Source organism: Lepus europaeus, chromosome 13 (genome assembly GCF_033115175.1).
Source record: "Lepus europaeus isolate LE1 chromosome 13, mLepTim1.pri, whole genome shotgun sequence".
Classification (NCBI taxonomy): domain Eukaryota; kingdom Metazoa; phylum Chordata; class Mammalia; order Lagomorpha; family Leporidae; genus Lepus; species Lepus europaeus.
The window spans coordinates 44751908-44775065 of record NC_084839.1 but is presented as its reverse complement, the minus strand read 5'-3'; the positions used below and the strand labels follow the sequence as shown (position 1 = coordinate 44775065).

The window sequence follows — 23158 nt, the reverse complement described above, 5'->3', positions numbered from 1 at the left end:
GCAGGCGCCATTTTGGACATACGTCATAAGCAGGGCGACCTCAGGTCTGCACCGGCCCTGAGCCTAGCAGAAACACCAGACTCTGGGGGGAGGGGTGAAATAACAGGAGATTAGGATCTAACTTGGCAACCCAGTGGGAGACTGCAGGAGAATTGGAGCCCACACTGAGGGCAGCACAGATTCCCTGTGTGGTCCTTGGGAAAGAGCTTCTGATCTCTGGCTCCTGTGGGTATATCATTTGCCTGCTAACTACCTCCAATTACGTTCAGCTGTGCGGAATTACTTCCCTTTTGAATCAAAAAAAGAGATTTACCACACCTAACCTGGGAGTGTCATCTTTGACACACCCTCAACCCTGAGGAACCAAACACGGCTCTCAGTCCACACTCATCTCAAGCCTCTAAGACTCCACTGAAAGCAGACAGTCCACTTAATATAGAGCCATAGTGTAACAAGAAAAAAACACCACAGTGAAGAAACCAAATATCTCCAACATGCCAAACAACAAACGCAAAAACCAAGCTAACAAGAACAAGGAAGACACTATGACGCCCCCAAATGAAAGACACCCCAATTCAAGATTATGAAGGTGATGAGATCAAAGAAATGCAAGAAGCAGATCTCAAAAAATTGATAAGAACATTAAGAAGTTCTCAAAAACAAATTCTTGAACTACAGAAATCCTTCATGGACAAGATAGAAAATCTCATGAAAATAAAATCTTAAGGAGGAATCAAAATGAAATGAAACAACTAGTGGAACAAGAAACTGTGATAGTGACAAAAAACCACAATGAAATGAAGAACTCAATAGATCAAATGACAAACACATTAGAGAGCCTTAAAAACAGAATGGGCGAAGCAGAAGAGAGAATATCAGATTTAGAAGACAGAGAACAGGAAAGGAAACAAGCAAACCAAAGAAAAGAAGAAGAAATTAGAAATCTAAAAAATATTGTAGGGAATCTACAGGATACTATTAAAAAACCCAACATTCGGGTTCTAGGAGTTCCTGAAGGCATGGAGAGGGAGAAAGGATTAGAAGGCATTTTCAGTGAGATACTAGCAGAAAATTTCCCAGGTTTGGAGAAGGACAGAGGCATCTTAGTACAGGAAGCTTATAGAACCCCTAATAAACATGACCAAAAGAGATCCTCACCACGACATGTTGTAATCAAACTCACCACAGTGAAACATAAAGAAAAGATCCTAAAATGTGCAAGAGAGAAACGCCAGATTACTCTCAGAGGATCCCCAATTAGACTCACAGCAGACTTCTCATCAGAAACCCTACAAGCTAGAAGGAAATGGCAAGACATAGGCCAGGTACTAAGAGAGAAAAACTGCCAGCCCAGAATATTATATCCTGCAAAGCTCTCATTTGTGAATGAAGGTGAAATTAAGACTTTTCATAGCAAACAGAAACTGAAAGAATTTGTTGCCACTCATCCTGCCCTGCAAAAGATGCTTAAAGATGTCTTACACACAGAAACACAGAAACATGGTCACCAATATGAAAGAAGGTAAAGGAAGGAAACCTCACAGCAAAAGATCACAGGAAGCTCAATTTCTCTTTGACATAGAATTAAACTCTGAGGCTCTGTTAAATCAATGTGTTAATCTATTATGTTCTCTTGATGTCTGTTAAATTCTAATTGTTCAAAAACAGCTGAATTTTTATTAAGAGCTAAGGGTTATTTAAATATGTGCTTATTTTCAAAGATTGGAATAATCACCTTGTAAAAATGATCAAATTTGGTCTATGTTATGTCATGATTTTAAGAAATCTTATTTCAACCAGATATTTTGGATTTTGAGCCTTCTTGGCATTCTTGACAGGCATTCAAAAAATCAAAGTTTCAAACAATCTGGTCTCTAAAATTTCCAGTAAATCCTGGACTTTGGTTTTTCCAGTTTGGGCCCAACTGAAAAAATTGAAGGACCTATGTCTCTCATCTTATAGAGACACCAACTAATCAGTCTATTTGGATTATATTAGAAGGACTGTCAAGATGTGATGTGGTACCAAACTTTAAGTTTCTATAATGGAAAATGCTATTAATACAAATGTTTGAGAATTAAAAAGTCTAATGATCTTGTGTTACTAGACATGATAGTTATCTTAATGAGAAAGCCCCAGAGGCCTAAAGGGTTAAATAATTGTAAAATCCTACAGGTGCTTTCAAAAATACTGTGAAGTAAGCAAGTGCCTCTTGTTGGTTGATGAGTTTATAATTTTAAACATGGCGACTTAAAGTCTTTTGTCATCCATAGTTATATATGATGTGCTGCTCATAAAACTAAAGCGTTGTTGGTTCTGTGTTTAGCTGTCCTCCTATAGGTTCCTATGGACTTTTTCCAGCCACTTTTATTGTATTCAGTACTTTGGGATGGCTCTGTAAACAGATGAAGCCAATAATGTATTAACAGTACCAACTGAGAGAAAGTATGGTTAACTGAGGTTACTAAAAACAAAAAGCAATTCAAATCAATTGGCAATCTACAAAAAGAGTTAAAGATTTTAAAAGCTATTATTAAAATTGCTATATTGGTCTATTATGCTATGTTATATTGTGTACATACTGTATGTCCACATGGGGAAATTTTATTAAGAGTTTTATTTTAAATGGCTTATAGATAAGATTGTCCATAAATTTAAGCTGCTAAAATCAATCAAAGATACATTTTAATTTGTGTGACCTGAATCTGTGTATCATATGTTTTAAACGTGTTGGTAGAAAGAAACTAAAAACATTTTAGATGGTTGTGCTTAAGTTTACTGGCTAAACAAACTACACCATGTTAGATATTTAAGAGGTGTTTTCAAATACATGATTCTTAAAATTTATAGAAGGCATTGGACCTTCTGGTAAATGTTTTCTTAAGTTGTTATCTAATGGTTGAAAAGGTTTGCTAAGTATTCATGTAATATTGCTATTGTCAGCAAGCGATCTAGGACTTGCTCCCTCATTTCTCTATTCTAAGCCCAACTTGTTCTTTCATTTCTCTATTCTCTTCAAGGTAGGAAACTAATTCTATTAGAAAAGAATCTGTAGGACGCACAATTTAATCTTTAGACCTTATAAAAGAGATGGCTAACATTTTTCTGTAATAGCATAGCCAAAATAAGAACTTAAATAATAATCTCATAGCTAGATTCACTTCTCCATCAGCGAAGTATACAGTAAGTAGAAAAAACCTCCCTTTCAGACCAAAGGGAAAGAAAGTTTTAAAGTGAGAATATAATTTTCCTCATGGGCATTGTCTACCTTAGAAAAACTACTACAGAACATGCCTGTGACTATAGACTTGTAGTTCAGGCCACCGAAGATTAGAGATGGGACACGGGCACTCCCTTGACTTGCATCCTCTGGTCTGCTTTAACACAAACCAGGAGGAAAAGAAAGCTCGGCATCAGAAGCAATGGGTGGCAGGCCTATTAATGGCTGATCTGTACACTGATCTGCCCTCAAGGAGACCCAACAGGCCAGTCCACTGCAGTGGCTTTCAATGTGGTAAGCCTGGGCTTCAGCAGAAGTCAGCTTGTGAAGAGCCCTGGCAGCTCTGCCAAGAGTTGGATCACTGGAAATGGACCTGCCCTGGAGTCGAAGGATGCCCAGGTCAGAGCCACAGATCTTATTGGGTCTAAGCTGAAAAGCCCTTCACTCAGCCCAACTTCCAAAGTGACCACTGCAGCTGAGGGGATGGTCAAGTAGGGTCAGCAACATTGCAGGCAGAACTGTAAATTTCTTGTTAGAGATGCCACCTGCCTTTACCTGGCCAGCTCTCCTCCCAGGCCAGCCAAGTAATGAAAGTCAACAGAGTGCCTTCCCCTAGGAGGTTCACACCTCCTTTAGGATATACCCCATGTGAAGAGATAGATAGGTCTGGGCCTCTGAATTTACAAGGCCTAAAGCCCACCAGATTATCAAGCCCCTTCTATCAGGTTCTATTTGCCTCTCAATCAGAAAAATTACTTGTAGCTTAGACAGCACCTTTCTTAGCTCCTCTAATAATGACTCTGTCCTTTGTTCTAGACCCTGTCTAGTGCACTTGGGCCTCATTCTTTCGTAATCACAACCTCTACTCTACCACCAATGGCTCTACTCCCAACCTGTGTGTACTGATGGTCCTCTTCCCCACTTAATGCTGTATAATTGTTCAAACCTGGTAAATGCCACTCTTAGGATCATTGGTTACTATCCTCACTCTGTCTTTTATGACCTTGTCTAAATATGATCAGAGTCGGCAAACTTGGAAGGCTTCCATAGCCTTGGCAACTCATGACGACAGCCTAGGATGGTTACTGGCGCCATAAACTAGAGTGTCAATTTGTTGGGTCAACAACAGGAGCCACTGTGCACTTGCCCCTCATGTGGGATCTCTGTCCCTAATGTGCTGTACATTGTGATTTAATGCTAAAACTAGTACTCAAACAGTATGTTTCACTTTGTGTTTCTATGTGGGTGCAAACTGTTGAAATCTTTATACTAAATTGATCTTCTGTATATAAAGAGAATTGAAAATGAATCTTGATGCAAATGGAAGGGGAGAGGGAGAGGGGAGGGTTGGGGGTGGGAGGGAAGCTATGGGAGGGAGAAGCCATTGTAATCCATGAGCTGTACACTGGAAATTTATATTCATTAAATAAAAGTTAAAAAAAATAAATAAAAACAAACAAAAAAAAAGAACTGCCACATCAAACTCTTATACAGCAAACTTACACTTTATAAGCACAGTGCTAGATAAAAGTTAGTTCATTTTTAGAAGATATTATTGCTGCCATGCTTCTATTCTCCCATTGTGTAACAGGAGAGGCGGCCTTACTATTTTCTCTTCACTGTGGCCCATGTAATTCTCATGTAAATTTTCCCAAGCATGCAAAAAAAAAAAAAGACAATTAATTGACAATTGATCCCCAATCTACCTTCACTTATTGTAGACATCACTCTAAAATACTAAATCCAAAAAAAAACACAACTATTTACATCTACAAACACACACACAGGAGCATGAAAAGAATAAGAAGGAAAAACAAGGAATAAAGGCTAGAAAGAATGGCATGAATTCTATCTCCTGTTAGAATACGGACAAATTGTGTCCCTTAAAAGCAGGGTACTCGATAGAAACTAAGAACAAGGATTAAATACCTTGATAAGGTATTTTAGCAAGGATAAAAATACCTATGGTCAACTTCTTGCCATCATTTTATATATTCCAAACAGGGGGTGGCCTGAATAAGCTCCCTATTCTAGTTAACTCTCCATTTTTGCTTCCAGTACAAAATGGATCCATTATATACAAAAAAAGTAAGAGAAAAAGAATGAACAAGCACACACCTTTCCCTCTGCTCCCACAGCAGTGGCTGCAGAGTTGCTTCTTTATGAAACCCAGACACTCTAAGATAACCAACAGGTGCTCCTCAAAGGCCACAAACTATTCCTCCAAAGTAAGATTTCCTCACCTTTGGAAATATTTTTAACCTAATTTGAACAAGCTGAGTTTTTAAATCAATTACATAGGATGTGTTGGTTTAATGCAAAGTTTTGAGGTCCACACCCTCTCACCTTAACATTACCCTGTTTAGTTAAAAATCACCACTAAATGAGAATCTGTTCTGAAGGAATAGCATGCGTTTACTAATTACAGCCAACCTGTTGATTGCAATGTTTGGTGCAAGCCCTGTGGCAACTGGAAGGTGAACAAAGGCGTGTGAACCCTGTTTCTGAAGAAGTCTTCTGTTGCCTTAGACTGCAGAACCTTGGTTTCCCAGAGCTGTAAAGGGGAGAAAGAGGCAGAGGGGTGCTTTTATTAAAAAAAAAAAAAAAAAGCATTATGATATTTTCTTCTATTTTTTTTTTTGAAATTTAAATTGTCAGTGATGGCACAAAGCATGGGAAAGCAGTAAACTATAACGGAGGAGTTAAAACTATAATTTATTGGTTTAAGCTGGAAAAAAAAACAAAAGTATAGGAAAACTTGTATTGTCTACACACCTGCTTTAAGTCTTTTAAGACCTGTTCCTCTACACCTTCTTCAGCAAACAGTTCCCGCACTCCTTCAATTACATCTTCAATTACAGATCTGTAAAGTTTAGGCTACATAAAAGCAAATGATACAGTTTTAAATTCTTCAAATGTGTTTAGTCTTAAAAGACATGCATTGCACACTTTCTAATCTTTGTAATCTATAGAGAAAACCCACCATAGAGATTTTTACTATGTACTTCCTACTCCCAGTATTGTCGTAGTTTTCCACAAATTGTGTAGCTTCAGACGCATAATCCCAGCCTATTGAATTGAAATACAACTCAGCTACAATGAAATGAAACCATAATCTTGTAAAGATGTATGGTAATGGTTATGTTATTTGGCTAGTGTCAGTATTTAACCTCTCAATTCTTTTTTAAAAGGGAAATTAATTTAAAGCAGCTGGAAATAAACCTGTTTTCACTTTACTGTTTACTCAAAGTGGCCAAAAGAACTTTAGAGCTCTTTATATTATTTCCACAAATGTGAATAAATTCCAAGCCATAATACAGGGGTAATCAAAGCCTGTACCACTTCCAAAATATATAGTCCAAAAAATATTCTGAACCATTGTCAAGTAGAAGTCCAACTGCACCAAAATGGATTTCCTAACATAAACTGAGGGCATAAAAGAACCTTACCCTTCCTTCCACAAGGTGCATACTGTAGAGACCAAATAGCATTCTAAAACATTTCCTGGTAAAAACAAGTCACGAAATAAAATAAAGCAGACTTCTACCCAGGTTAGACATTTGTTACATCAACAGAAAAAGAGGCATTTGAAATCAAGTCACTCAAATCTACGGAAGGGCAATGTTAAACTATGCTAACAATAATGACCCAGCTGAAGTAACGTGATATTTAGTGGCAAAACAGAAATTTAGTTGTGCTGCTCTTCTTTCAAATTGCTTAATCAGGCCAAGATGAAAACTACAGCATTCTAGGACTGCTTCTTAACATTGCCCAGAAAATACTCTAAATAATCCTATTCATGCTAAGAGTAGCTAAATGTTACATTAATCTCTCTAACTATCCAGAGTAAGCCTATTAATAGGCCAATCAGTAACATTTAAATAACAGGTTGTTCCTAAGCGTGTCCATTAAGACCAAGTGCCCCTAGATTACTTGCTTCTTCTAAAATGGTTTAGTCTGATAAAGGCAAACTAAATTGATGCCTCAGTGTTAGTCCCAGCTAGTGTGATCACACTTAAAGCTAGAGGAAAAATCTCCTAGGGCTAAAAACATCTTTATGATCTGCCCTCAGAGTTTAACAGCAGTAGTCAAAAAGAACCCATTTGAACACAACTGTTCAAAAGCAAAATAGAAAGCTAACATACCTTCTCTTCTGGAACTACAGTTAAGACTTTATATTCCTTTCCCTGTCGTCTTTATTAAAACTATGAGTAGTCTACAAGTCCATCTGCACCTCTTCCCTATTCAAAACACATAGCATGCCCTCTCCCTGGCGCTCCTGACCTGGTACACCGGCATACCTGGTAAGCTGACGTTCAAGTACAGGTACTTTACATATCTTAAAACACGTCATACAGTGGATGCACATTAAAATGACAGATCCGTAAATCTGGACCGTTTTATGGTGCATATGTACATGCACCTTAAAGCACACACCCCCCACACGGATCTGGGCAGGCACACTGTCCTCCAGGAAATGAGAAATCTGTTGAGACGAACTAATAAAGACGAATCCTTTGCTTTTTCTCTTTGATTCCACTTATTAAGGTTGACAGAGGGCCTCCCAAGAGCCATTAAGTCTGTAAATTCTCAATGTGAGGTTTAGGCACCCCTTAGGAGCAAAAGGGTAAGGTGAGCAGGCTGCGCACTTCAGCAGTAAAGTAGTAACACTTTGGGGAAAGACCTTAAAAATATGGCGGTGCGGTGACACGAAGGAGCACAGTATCTACCACCTCGGGTTAGTACACTGCATTGTCACCAACAAGCTAAATCGGCCTTGAGAATGTTCTAGAGAATCAGCAGGGTTTCAGAGTCCCCCTTCTAAACACCCCAACCCAAACCAAGGGCACCAGGAAGGAGGCCTGCTCTCCAGCTGGGGTTGGGTCCCACTTCCGGCAGAACTACTGGCCCCCTTGGGCTTCCAGTCCAACATGGGGTGAGGCGCCCCAGCGCCCGAGGAGGGGGGGTCATGAAAGCCAAAGCGGGCACAAAAGGGTGTGCGGCCTTCAGCGGCCATGAACCGGAGTCCCAGGAAGCGCCCTCAACACACAGCCCGCGGTGCGCCTTACCACAGGGTTGACACAGGCCATGACGGCGGCCCAGCGCCTGGCCCTTCGCGCCTGCGCAGCTCGCGGGCCGCCGCCGAGAACGCCGGGCCCGTTTTGAACGGCGGTGCACGCAGCGGGCGCAACCGCGGAGGACGCCGGGCGCGGGGTCGGGGCGGAGAGAGGGCAGAGCCCTGCTGACCGAGGGCGCGGGCCGGGGTGGGGAGGGGCCGGGGGCTGGGCCCGGCGCTGCGGCTTGAGCGCCAGGTGATCCTGATGAGCGCCAAAAAGGAGACCCGCCATCCTGTCAGCGTCTCGGCTTTGCGCCTGAAAGTCACCTGGGAGGCGTAAAAGCTAGCGCCCCTGGGAGTCTGAGGATGAAATGCGGGCGAAGTGGGAAACCAGTGCTAGATGGCCAGGGTCAGCCAGGGGGCTTCCCTTCCGCCGCGGAATAGCCATCTCTGGACCAGCAGTGGCCCTCGCCTGAGGCGCTGAGCATCTAGGGCCACACCCCACCGAGCCGAAAAGCGACAACTCGAGGGGGCAGGGAGGGACAGGTGATCTCAACAGGTGGAGAAGAGACGACGTCATCTCTGCGGGCACTCAGCCCTCCTAAGCACCCTGTCTTGCCTGCAAGACGGGTCTTGACCTAGCCAGATGGTTAAGCTACTGGATGATTAAAAATCCTGTGGGGTTTTAAATTGGCTGTCTGTGTATTTACCTGTGCCTGTAAGTGCAGAAAAGCTATTTATACTCTGTTTCTCTGTATTTGCTTTGCCTGGGTCGGGTACCGTAGGGTTTGTGAGTTTCAAGCAGGTGATTTATAAGACACCCTGAAGAAACTTTCCTAAATTGAAAACTATTGGAAATTTCTTTTACGAAAAGCCAAGACGTTTATATGGTAATTTTTAATGGCTAGGTCTCTCTACCTGGCAGTTTACCACCAAGAGTATTCAAAGTGACTTATTATTCACCCAAAATAGAAAAGTAGTCATTGATTCCTACTGATATTATGAAATCCAATTAAATTATTCAAGCTGGGAAATAAGAAAGCTGAAAGGCATCTTGTTTTCCATCTTTTTCATAGCAAGGTTTTAAAACGTTACCCCTAAATGCATGGGATTGGTAATCCCCTAACCTTTTGTGACAGCATACTGTTTTATTTTACTTCGTTGTATATTTATTATGCTCTTCTCAGGGCTATACTGTGGATCATGCATATTTTTAAAATTAGCTTTGGACCTTGGTACCCATAAAAATGTGACTAACAGTTGAATTTTTATTTCTCAGTAAACTTAAGATATGCAGGTTTAGAGACGTTATGCTACATTGGCAGAGAAATGTCAGCAGCTTTGTATTTGCCCCTTGGTGTCTATCTGAATGGTCACTCACAGGCTCAGCTGTAATTCCTTCCTGATGATAGACAATGATCATTAGAGGACGTATGCATTAAGCCAAGTTCTAGGTGAATCCAAGTTGAAAATCTGCTATGGACCTGTGGTGGTAGCCAGGTCATGCTGTAACCTGCAGTTGACCCCTGCCTCCTGCTGTTCACAACCTGGAGTTATCCCTTCCCACATTGTACCATGGTGTAGCTGACCAATGGAATAAGGCAGAAGTAGTGGAATATCACTCTTCTTCTTTTTTTTTTTTTTAAATTTTTGACAGGCAGAGTGGACAGTGAGAGAGAGACAGAGAGAAAGGTCTTCCTTTGCCGTTGGTTCACCCTCCAATGGCCACCGCGGTAGGCGCGCTGCGGCCGGCGCACCGCGCTGTTCCGATGGCAGGAGCCAGGTGCTTCTCCTGGTCTCCCATGGGGTGCAGGGCCCAAGAACTTGGGCCATCCTCCACTGCACTCCCTGGCCACAGCAGAGAGCTGGCCTGGAAGAGGGGCAACCGAGACAGGATCGGTGCCCCGACCGGGACTAGAACCCGGTGTGACGGTGCCGCAAGGCGGAGGATTAGCCTAGTGAGCCGCGGCGCCGGCCTCTTCTTCTTTTTAAATATTTATTTTTATTTATTTGAAAGACAGAGTTACGGAGAGGTAGAGCCAGTGAGAAAGAGATCTTCGATCACTGGTTCGCTCTCCAGATGACTACAGCGGCCAGAACTGAGCTGATCTGAAGCTAGGAGCCAGGAACTTCTTCTAGATCTCCCATGCGGGCGCAAGAGCCCAAGTAGTTGGGCCACCTCCTACTGCTTTCCCAGGCCAAAGCAGGGAGCAAGATCGGAAGTGGAGCAGCAAGGACTCGAACCCGTGCCCATATGGGATGCTGGGGCTGCAGGCTAGGGCTTTAACCTGCTGTGCCACAGCGCAGGCCCCATGGTATTTCACTTCAGAGACAAGATTATAAATGTAGATTCTTTCTTGGGCTCTTGCCGTCTCTCAGATTGCTCACTTTGGAGGACACTCGGGGATCCTGTAGAAAGGCCCATGTGGTAAGCAACGGACACTGTAGCCCACAGTCAGCAAGGATGAAACATCTGCTACTGATCACATAAGCCTGGGCAAGGCTCCTTCCCCATCTGAGCTGATAGCTGGCTACAGCCCTGACAGACCGCTCAACAGCATGCTTGTGAAAGAGCTTGAACCAGGACCATCCTCCAAGAGTCTCACAGATTCCTGATACTCAAAAACTGGGTCAGATAACAAATATTTGCCATTTTAAGTAATTAAATGCTGGAATAATTTGCAGTAAGGCAAGAGATAACTTCTACAGGGCCCATTCTCTGATTGGACTATGACTAGGTGAGGCTTGATTTTCCCGCATTGTAACCCCAGCATGTAAAACTTCTTAAACATCCTCATCAGTCACAAGGGCATTTGAAAAGTATGTAAAGGAATCTTTATAGACTGACATTGGATAGCTTTGGCCCCAGGTTGTCATGAAATCAGCAGACTGTTACAGTCATGTAATGGTCACATTTCTTTCATCAATTTTTCAAACTCAAAAGGGAAATGTGTTGCATGCACAAAAGCACTTTGGATGCTAAAATTGAAATTTCAAGATCCCAGAGCCTCAGTGAGGCAATTTCGCAGTGAGTCTCTTTTATGCTAGTAAATACAGAACAAAAAAAGGAATGCTGAGCTTCGGTCCTTATCTGAGTACCCACTTTGAAATTACACCTGCATCAAGGCTTAGCTCTTCCCCAGCCACCCATCACAGAGATGGCATCGGATTTTCCTTTCCTCCGGCTTTGTTTAGAGACCATAATCTGTATTTAGCACATCGTTGGCAACCAACACCATGTTTTATAACTTCAAAGCAAATGTTGATCAGATTAATATCTTGTCATTCTGTTGGCCCTCACTCGTGCCTGGCGGTCTCAGGGAGACCACTCCACACGTGAAGAAACAACTTCGTTTTGCTCATTGAGAGAAAAGGTGCATCTGTGAAGCCTCCTTTTGTTCTGGATAAGAACATTTAAAACACATTTTTGAGATAGCCTAGGATCTTTCACAGGGTAAACTTTACAATCCAATGCAGGGTATTTCAGTAACTGTGCAGACCCTAAGTATATTTACCAATAATGAAAAACACAAGTGTTTGAGCATATGGCTTGAGGCAGCAAATAGTCATAATTAGTTTCTGAACATTTTGCAACCAATGCACTAAACCCAGCAGTATCGTGTTTCTCCAGCTCTGTTTCATCCTTCACATCCAGGAAATGAAAATCCAGGTCCTCTCGGCCTCATCCTGTAATTCTGAAACGGTTACAGTGCTGGCACTTCTGATTGACGTATTCTCTGTGCTTTGGTAACATTTTCCATCTTGTAATACGGCTCAGAAATCAACTTACATTCCTTGAACATTAGATGCTATTCCACCAAGGTGAATCATTCCCTCCACCCCAACATGATTTCAGTTAAAGTGACTAAAAGATGCAATGCCATGGCCAACTGGCTATTTGTCCACACAGTGGGACACTATTAATAAACACATCATGGGGCCCCGGTGCTGTGGCATGGCGGGCGGGAGCCGCCACCTGCAGTGCCAGCATCCCATTTGGGCGCCAGTTCGAGACCCAGCTCCTCCGCTTCCAATCCAGCTCTCCACTATGGCCTGGGAAAGCAGTGGAAGATGGCCCAAGTCCTTGGGCCCCTGAACCCATCTGGAATACCCGGAAGAAGCTCCTGGCTCCTGGCTTCGATCTGCACAGCTCCAGTCATTGCAGTCAGTTGGAGGGTGAACCAGCAGATGGAAGACCTCTCTCTCTACCTTCCTCCTCTCTCTGTGTAACTCTGACTTTCACATAAATAAATAAATCACAAAAAAGCACATTACTGCCTGTTTCAAGATGTTTTAATATTCAAAAGATGTATACATTGTGTACATACAGAAATTACTGATCATCATTAGCTCATAGGGAGTATGCAGAGTGACTTCAAACACAATTTTCCCCATCACTACTTTCTAATGTTCTCCTCAGGGTCTTGATAAGGATTCAGTAATTTCCTAGCTAACAAGTGATTATATTTTCATTTCTTTAATCATAATGTGGATAACCATAATCACACATGAACATGAAATATTAGCAAGGATAATATTCATTGTCTTCAATTAATCCTGCAACCTAAATTTCCATTTAAAGAAGATGGAGTTGATAAAGACCAATAATCTGAACTTAAGGCTGTGATTGGGAGAGAACCAACCAGCTTTGTTCCTACAATCACTGGATTTCCCTTCCTTCCTTTCTAATTTGTTTCATTGTTGAGAGAGCCAAATGGTTGTATCTTGAGTATTCTTTGTGGTTGCTTTGGTGCTTCAGATATCAAGAGAAGCAGGGACCACATGCAGTGGATACAATTCTTCTATTCCTTACACTAAGAAGAGTACAAAATGCCGGACATTACATATAAAGCAAGCATACAGTTCTAAAAGGTAAAGAGAAGAACTGACCAGTTAGGAACCTCACAACTGAAAGAATGACACAGCAGTGAGTTCCCTGGCTTCCTTTCTGCCTGATCCCAGATGGAATGCAAGAGAATCTGGCCACCCAAATACACCAAAAGACAGAGACAAGCAAAGCTTGCTGTCTCCAGCCAAAGGACTATGATAGGGGCAGCAAGGTAGAAAGCTTTCCGACAAGAGCCATTCTTCTCCATCCAAACACCACTGAAGATCATGGTGGCCCCATTCTCACCTGTTACTGCTGCTTGAAATGGTGTTTTTCTTTGGGCTTTGGAGGTGGAAGACATTACAGTCCCATAAGTTTAAGTCTTCTATGGTATGAACAGTTCCATTTGCTCACTAGCATTGCCCTGGCCACATAAATAGGTTACTAACCTCTACTTGTTCACTCTTGGCGTACTAATGAGTAATTCCATATTTGAATTTTTTTTCCACTTGGGTTTACGTTTTATCCTTATGTGGATAGGTCAAGAAAATTAAGCACCTGGCATTGTTTCAAGTACAGGAACACACCTTCAGCAGCTACACAATGGCTCCAAGATATCTTTAACAAGATACCTACTTCATCTAAGGGTGGATATTAAGTGAGAAAACATGGTCCCTGGCACATAGGAGATGTTAAAAGGTAAGATTACTTCCTCTGCACTTTCAGCAGCTTTTATAAACAAGGTTATATCAAATTTAAGACAAACATGTTCATCTTCCTCACTTCTTGAAAATGCATGGATGCTTATTAAGAAAAGAACATTTGTAACTGTAAGTGTGATACACTTTAAATTTCTTGAGGACTGGACTGGGACTGTGTATTATTCATTCTCATGTATCCCATAAGTTTCTAGAAGAGTACTCAAGTATGCAAAGCACCCACTAAATGTTACTGATTTGAATTTACTGGTAGACTGCATAGAATAGAGTCTTAGCTTATTTATTGGGAGGGAAGGGAGGATTAGACTATCCTTGGAAGAAACAGTGCATTGATCTCAGTTCATCCTATAACTCACTCATGCAGTGTTTTTATTCATCACATAGATCTCAAGTTCTGGCCAAGAAAGCAGTCTCCTACCCCTGGCAGTGCTGCTGCCATCACCTGCCACCACCCTTGTAGAGCCTCCTCCCAGAAAATGAGAAAAACCACTGTGGACGGAGCCACTGCAATATAAACCCCAGACAATACAGAAAGGAAGAAAAACACGCAGCTACAATGTCATGGCATCAGTACTTAAAATTCCTTCTGAGGGGCACCCAACCTGCATGGGGAAACGGCAGCGGGGAAGGCGTCCTGGGACAGGACCCCGCTCCCGAGATCAACAGAAGGGTATTCCAGATAGAGGGCACCTCCATCAGCCCAAGCTCAAGCCTTGACAACAGGATGGCTTGGAGGCAACATGACCCATTCAGTCTGGCAGGGATGGAGAACAAGCAAGTTGTGGCAAAAGCTGAGGCTGGCTGGTGAGCGCGGGCCGGATGATGTGTCCCCAGTGGCTGCAGCCACTGTGAAGGTGGCTGAGGGGATGGCCACACTGGAGGCAAAGCAGCCATTAAGCAGCTCTGTGTGAAGAGCCTGCAGCAGAAGTGACAGCCACAGGGAAGAATCCCAAGCTGGAAGTGACTTTCCCTGCATTCAGTCACATACAGCAGACAGCAAGAGAAGGGAGACCCCAGGAGCCCGAGGGGGCCGGGGAGGGAGAGGATCTGGAGCACTCACCGTCTTACCCAAGGCCGTCTCTGATCACAGCGTGAGTTTAATATAGATCTGTCCTTTTCCACAATGGGCACTTAGCAAACCTTTGAAAAGTGTTTCAGAATATCTCAAAATTATCCACTGGAGAGGCAGGCTCTTGGCATTTAACAATGGCACTGTTCAAAGATGCTCTTTCCTTGTCCTTTTCATGGCTCTTGAGGACCTTTGGGTGGAATTCTCTCTAAGAGATGTGAAAATATCAAAATAAAACTCTGCAGAAAAGGACAAGCATGGCAGCGAGGTGTCACCTCCCACCTGCACCCAGCAGCTCCCGGCCTTGTGAGCAGAGAAAAAACCTGGGCAGATTTCCCAAGCCATGGCTACCTTAACCATTTGTTCTCTGTTAGGGGAAATGGACAGTCTTGGTCTCGAAATCATAGCAACCCCCTCGTTTGGGTCAGTAAAGTCAGTATTCAGGGTTAACACCAGCACAGAGCATATTGAAAGATGTGACCAGAATTTTCAAGAGAATAAAATCAAAGCCAGTCAACTGTAAAGATCCTTAAAGATGTGGGAACCTCAACGGAAAGGCTCTGAATCTGGTTCCATTTCTGGAAAAGAAGCTAAGAAATAATACGTGGGGGATACAGGCATGTATTCATCTGTCCCATACACTCTGCTTCCCTCCTGTGCAGGGGTGAACGTCTGTGCTCTAAGCCAGCCGCACTGCCTGTACCTTGGGTGCCATCTCCTTTTGTCTTCTCAGAGATAGAGACATGGCCCTAGCAGTCAACTCTCTCCCTCGCATCATTAATTTTCCTCTCACTGTTGGATCACTGCCAATATGCAGAAACATCCACCAGCCAGTGGGGTGCCAAGGACAGGAGTGTAGGCAGTCAGCCTTGGGCACAGACAATAATGGGATGCATTGTCTGTTGCGCATTTGACACAATTCTAAAACAACTAAAAGGCAGTCTGCTTCTGATTACCACCACATGCTGACAGTTCTGAGCAATGTCCACAATAAAATACTCTACCTCCCCCTCAATTTTTCTATTGTTGGACATTCTAAAAAAATCACTGCAATTACCATTCAGTTTTAATATTGCCTATGAAAGACTCGAGCCAGCACATGTTAATTTCTCAGTATTTAGCAAATGTTGTATTTACATGGGCGTTAATTTTAAGGACTCCGGTTATGCAGTTGGGTCCCTGACACACATGGACTCAGATACACGTACTCCTGTGGGGCATTCACACTGCTCTACAATGACTCAAACCTGTTTTAGGCACAGCTTGTGTCTCCATGCCTCTGGGAGCTACATATTCTTGGATTTAAACCATAGATTATAACAAGCAGTGATAGTAGTGATGACGAAATGTAACCGGTTACTTTACGTCTCATTCTGTGTGATCATGTGAGTTTTCACTCTAGCCTTTAAATCCGGATGAGTAAATTAGAGCATGAATTTCAAGATCTATTTTTATTTGTTAAGTGCGTTGGGTTACTTTGTATATGAAATGTATTTGAGTAATAAATAAAAATTGAAGTTTACTCTTCTTAGTTGTGAATTTTCCTTATCGTGGAACTTTGAAATTATTCCACTTTCACCTCGTTTGCTGTGTGAGTGACATACGTTTTTGCTGTGGCAAGAACTTGGAGTGCACCCCCCCTCCCTTCAAGAAGGTTCTATCGCATCGTTTCAGACCTCACAGATGAGCTATGGACCTCAACCACTGGACTTGAAAGCACGCGTGAACTTCTAAGTTTGACAGACACTTTGAGAGCATGGGCTGTGGCAGGCAGCTCTCTGTCGGCCACTTCCCTGAAGATGGACAGTCAACAGCTCAAGCTATGCGGGGCCATGCTGTTAGCCTATGGGGTCACCTCGGGAACCTCACCAGCCGACACTGACATCATTCTCGCTGGTTCAGGGACCTCACCTGTCATCACAGATCTCTGCTGTTACTCAAGCAACCTCTCCAAAGAAACATGTGTATAAGGATACACCTCATGCTTTAATTAGACCTCATTTTCCACAGAGGTCAGCTTCCGTCCTAATGCAGCAACTAGATTTTAAGAATTTGGGTCTCGCCGTTCAATGTACCTCTTCTATCAATGTATTCCTGTGAATTTTTCTTATGACAGTCTCCTCCCTTCTTTAAACATTAGGAAGAAATTCTCTTAACACATCAGTAAACCATATGATTCAAGAAATCCTACTTTGATCATCTCCTTGCTTTTTAATGTTGGTATGTTTATTTTTACTTATTTCAAAGACAAAGTCAGGAGACAGAGTTCTCCCATCTGCTGATTCACTTCCCAAAAGCCCACAACAGCTAGAGCTGGGACATGCCAAAGCCAGGAGCTATAGACTCAATTTAGGTCTCCTGCGTGGTAACAGGGACCCAAGTACTTGAGCCAGCACATGCTGCCTCCCAGGGTGCGCATTAGCAGAAAACTAGAATCACAAGCCAAACCAGGACCTGAACCTGGGGGTTCTCCGATATGGGATGCAAGAGTCCTAAGAGGAATCTTAATCCTATTTATTTTAACCTTAAAAAAACAGTTTTTGGAGGTCAACACAGTGGCCCATGGTGCCAGCATCCCATATGGGCACCCACTCCACTTCCAATCCAGCTTTCTGCTATGGCTGGGAAAGCAGCAGAAGATGGCCCAAGTCCTTGGGACCCTGTACTTGCATGGGAAACCCAGAATAAGCTCCTGGCTTCAGATCAGCCCAACTCTGGCCATTGCGGATACTTGTGGAGTGAACCAACAGATGGAAGAACTCTCTCTCTCTCTGCCTCTGCCTCTCTGTAACTCTGCCTTTCAAGTAAATAAATAAATAAATAAATCTTTAAAAAATGGAAAAAAGCCTTGAGCTAGAGTTCTAAAAACGTTTTAAAACTAAACAATAGGGGCTGGCACCATAGCACAGCAGGTTAATCCTTCGCCTGTGGTGCCAGCATCCCAAATGGGTGCTGGTTCTAGTCCCAGCTGCCCCACTTCCAGTCCAGCTCTCTATTGTGGCCTGGGAAGACATTGGAGGATGGCCCAAGTGCTTGGACCCCTGTAACTGTGTGGGAGACCAGGAAGAAGCACCTGACTCCTGGTTTTGGACTGGCATAGCTACAGCCATGTGGCCATTTGGGGAATGAACCAACTCTCTCTCTATCTCTCCCTCTCACTGTCTATAACTCTACCTCTCAACTAAATAAATAATCTTTAAAAAAAACCTAGGCAATAAATTAATAAACAGTACAGTAGTATGATTTGGCAGTTGTTTAACTTGTACCTTTTAGACATCATGTAATTGTTTGATTCACTTAGTATTGGTATTTACATAGAAAATTACCATATCAGATTGCAATAAAGAACCACAAAGTTCAAACTGTTAAATAGCTATAAAAACCATGAATAAAACGTGCTTTTTTCATCCTGCAGGAGTCTGTTGGCATTCTCCTGACAACCTCTCTAAGCCCTCTCCAACCTCCTGGGTCTCCCATCCCCTGGCTCACTCCCTTCTTGCCACCAGAGCGCTCTGCTCTCCGTGATCCTCCTGCAGGCTGAACCTACTGCTTCAGCACCTGTGCACCAGCAGCGCCCTCTACTGGACACACTTGTCCCTGCGGGATCCGGAGGGTATCCTCCCTCTTTCAGCTCTTGGCTAGAACATCATCTCACCAGAGAAGACCTCCGGAACAATGTACCTAAAGCAGCATCCATCTACAGCAGTGATCATAACTTTACACCTGTCTATTGTCTGGCCTCTTCTTAGGGACCCTTCTGAAGAGCAGGAATCCACTGTGTTTGTGATTGCTTATCCCCGGTGCCTAGAAAAATACAGGTACATGGTAAGCACTCAATCAACATGAGAACGATCAGCAAGGTGGTTAACGGGAACAACAAGGAATCCTGAGGTTATTCAAGGGGTCCAATCATAGTGGACAATAATCTTAGGACTTCGTACATTGGAATGTGGAAGATGCCTTTGGGGATCCCTTGTGTGTTCAGCTGCACACACAGATCTGCACTCATGAGGTTTTGGAAGGAGAGTGATCTAACAAAGAATCACCACATCAGCCCATCAAGATTTCTGAGTGAGGGCTAAGAGGCCATCTTGAAAGGGAACTTTCTGGAAACTGAAACCAGACAAGGCTTTGTCCCTGAGTCAACATAGCACAGAATATTCTCTTGCGAGCACATATTTGCTTGCTCTTCTCTGAGTCTGAAAATACAATCCTGGCCTGCAGCTTTTAAGAGACTACACTGACCCTGATACCTGCCAAAACAGGATGGATTAATCATAATACTTTGTAAATCTTTTAAAGTAAAAAGACTTAAGAGTTTATTAACTCTCATTAGGAAATGTTTCTTTGGAAGCTGTGAAGAAACTATCTTTCTGTCTTTTTTAAAGTTAGAAATGGTTACAGGTAAGCATAGTGTTTAAAATTTTCAGGATGAGTAAAAGTGTATTCAACATTTTTAGACAAGGAATTAAAAATACTTTAAAGTGTTTGTCTACCACATTAATTTTAATTATACTCCATCGGACTCACAATGCTTTGAAATGCTTTGTGAAATGCCCTCAAGATCTTTATTAATCATAATACAACACCACTAAATTCCAAGGCCATTTTTAATTCTGGGTAGCAGCAGCTTGCCTGAGAGCACCCTCTTCTGTTTAAAGGGTGTACTGCAAGTTACAGTTCAAAGAATTCTCAGCAGTTCTGGGTAGTACAAAAGGGATGTCTCAGGAAAATGGTAACACTACACAATTGCTTTATTTGAATAATCCACCCTACTTTCTGGGGGGTTTGAAGGCTGTGGTGGTGCAATATACAAAGGTACCTTAAAACGTTCGTGGAGGCTGGGGCCAGAGCTGTGGCACAGCAGGTTAACGCCCTGGCCTAAAGTACTGGCATCCCATATGGGCACTGATTTGAGACCCAGCTGCTCCACTTCTGATCCAGCTCTCTGCTATGGCCTGGAAAAGTAGTAGAAGATGGCCCAAGTCCTTGGGCCCCTGCACCCGCGTGGGAGACCTGGAGGAAGCTCCTGGCTCCTGACTTCAGATTGGCACAGCTCCAGCCACTGTGGCCAATTGGGGAGTGAACCAGCAGATGGAAGACCCTCCCCCCCCACCTCTCCTCTCTCTGTGTAACTCTGACTTTCAAATAAATAAATAATTCTTAAAAAAAAAAGAAAAGAGTTCGTGGAGGGGCCAGCACTATGGCGTAGGGGCTAAGCCTCTGCCTGCAGCACCTGATTCACATGAGGGTGCTGGTTTGTGTCCCCACAACTTGTCTTCTGATCCAGCTCTCTGCTATGGCCTGGGAAAGGAGTAGAAGATGGCCCAAGGTCTTGGGCTCCTGCACCCACGTGGGAGTCCCAGAGGAAGCTCCTGGTTCCTGGCTTTGGCTCAGCTGTGGCCATTGCATTTATCTGTGGAGTGAACCAGAAGATTGAAGATTTGTCTCTCCCTCTCTCTGCAACTCTACCTCTCAAATAAATACTATATTTTAAAAAAAAGTTCATGGAAAATGGAATTAAAAGATAAATGTAATTTGATGTAAAATAACTTTGAAATCCATGTATTTTCAGAATATGCATTTTCCACATACTTTCTGAAGACCTTTCATACATGAAGCGGAAGTAGCAAACTGTAAGGTGCCATGGCGATTTGCATTTCTGCCCCCAGAAATGAACTTCAGTGTTTTAAAACATGGGGCAGTTACACTCATCAGCTTCCCTTTTCCTTACAGATGAAACATGATTTTAAAAGTACAGTATCCCTGCAGCTTTTTTTATCTATGGTATTTTTCTGTAACTCAACTATTTGCTTCCTAACCAGCCATTCCGTCTTGCTTTAAAAATTCATATTTTGATGCTAATTCTAAGCAGGAACTTAATACTCATAACAAGAAAAGTCCTTGTTTCACATTACCCAGTCAGATAGGCAGGTAATTAGGTTGAGCCCCATGAAATTGCCCTCAGGAATGGAAACTACTGGCAGACAGCTCAGCCAAAGGCACACACGGAGCCCTATGCCTTAGGACGCTCCAGAAGGCCCGAGGGGTCCATGGAATGGAGTAGGAATGGAGAACAGGCAGGGTCCATGTTGGGAAGTCTGAGAAGAACCGAGACAAAAAAGAAAGCGCTGATGGATGGGGATTTGAGAAATGTTGTTACAAATACATTTAGGCCACTTGATCCTTTTGTTGCTAGAGCCACATCATGTTAATCCCAGAAACAGCTAAAACATTAGTGCTTGGTGATATGGCCTTGAAATATTGACTTCAGTAGCTAAATAAAAATTTCATTTCAATACAAAGCAGATTGTTTTCAACTTTTTCTATTTTAATTTTTTACTGGACTTTTTAAATTTTGGATTGACATGAAATACTTGTACATTTTATGGGCTACAGCGCAGTATTTTAACCATCATATCCAGCACAGACATACCCAGCACAGCCCCACCATCAGAGGCAAGCAGCCCTTCCACTTCTTTCATCACGGACTATGGTTCCCTGCTGTTCCATGGAGCACCGGAGCCCTCACCTCCACCTGGCTGCAGTCAGCCCCCGTGATCCAAGCTCACCGCATCCTCCCCACCCCTCCCAGCCTCTAGCATTCACCACGCTAGACTCAGACTGACCACATGTTTCTTACAGACGGGAGGGTGGCGATATCCTTGGCTTGGGATTTTATCAGCTCTTGTTTATCTTCCCTACCCTCCCAACCCATCCCATATACATACTCTTTTTGTGAACTACATTTCTGAACAACTGTGTAAAATAGCTTTCTACACTTTAAAAACTTTGCTTTTGGCTGTTCTCTCGTGCACCGGGAGGCAGCCTGTCGGGTTTCCCCCACTTGACAATAAACATCTCCTTTAAAAAAAAAAAACAACAACAACTTTAAGTGCACATTATTTCTTTTTTTTTTTTTTTTTTTTTTTTTTAATTTTTTGACAGGCAGAGTGGACAGTGAGAGAGAGACAGAGAGAAAGGTCTTCCTTTTGCCGTTGGTTCACCCTCCAATGGCCGCCGCGGTAGCGCGCTGCGGCCGGCGCACCGCGCTGTTCCGATGGCAGGAGCCAGGTGCTTCTCCTGGTCTCCCATGGGGTGCAGAGCCCAAGCACCTGGGCCATCCTCCACTGCACTCCCTGGCCACAGCAGAGAGCTGGCCTGGAAGAGGGGCAACCGGGACAGGATCGGTGCCCCGACCGGGACTAGAACCCGGTGTGCCGGCGCCGCAAGGCGGAGGATTAGCCTGTTGAGCCACGGCGCCGGCCTTAAGTGCACATTATTTCTTTAGTACTACTATACTACTGACTGAAGTTGGAGAATTCCACAGACTTCTGCTGTAGACCAAGTTTGTCCTGGTGTCAGGAAAAATGGTGAGAGCCGCTGAAGAGCAGAAGTCCTGTGTCGCACATCCGTCGAGCTTGTCAACCCAGTTCATTGTCTTTGAATTTTATTTTACAACTCTGCAAGCTGCAGAAAACCACCATGCACATGATCCTTGTCCATAGAACTGCAAATGTACCGTGTTAGGATGGAGAGGTGATTGGTTATCGCCCTGTAGAGAGACCTACTATGCATCGACTTGGCTGTGATCTCCGAATTCTCTTTGGAACCAGTTCTAACATCTTTCAGGTTTCCTCACTAGCTCAGGAGTTCAATGAAATCTTAGGCATATACTCACTTCAGATCTTAGTGAGTCATGACTACATCCTCTTTTAGAAATCCTTTATTATTGCCGGCGCCGTGGCTCAACAGGCTAATCCTCCGCCTTGAGGCGCCGGCACACCGGGTTCTAGTCCCGGTCAGGGCACCGATCCTGTCCCGGTTGCCCCTCTTCCAGGCCAGCTCTCTGCTGTGGCCAGGGAGTGCAGTGGAGGATGGCCCAAGTTCTTGGGCCCTGCACCCCATGGGAGACCAGGATAAGCACCTGGCTCCTGCCATCGGAACAGCGCGGTGCGCCGGCCGCAGCGGCCATTAGAGGGTGAACCAACGGCAAAGGAAGACCTTTCTCTCTGTCTCTCACTCTCTCTCACTGTCCACTCTGCCTGTCAAAAATAAAAAAAAAAAAATAAAATAAATAAAAAAAGAAATCCTTTATTATTTACGTCAATTACAGCTTGCTGGTGCTATTTTTCCAGCGTATGCCAAGATGTCATGTTCTCCAGCTCCTTAATAGTGAAGCTGTGTACCTAGGCCAGATGGAAAGTCAATTGTTTAAGGTTACTGAAATTGATTTGATACCTTTATAAAAAAAATAGCCCCAGGC

At 43.3% G+C, this 23158-nt stretch overlaps 1 protein-coding gene across 1 annotated transcript in view; it reads right to left on the bottom strand.

The window, feature by feature from the left end:
* GTF2A1L (general transcription factor IIA subunit 1 like) overlaps positions 1 to 8310 on the bottom strand; it is an 82129-nt gene extending 73819 nt beyond the window's left edge. The window contains exons 1-2 of the mRNA XM_062209419.1: positions 8290 to 8310; positions 5654 to 5774 (exon numbers count right to left, since the gene is read on the bottom strand). Coding sequence (XP_062065403.1) covers positions 5654 to 5774; positions 8290 to 8310 — 142 coding nt within the window. The remainder of the gene's footprint in view (positions 1 to 5653; positions 5775 to 8289) is intronic.
* Between the last annotated feature and the right edge of the window lie 14848 nt (positions 8311 to 23158).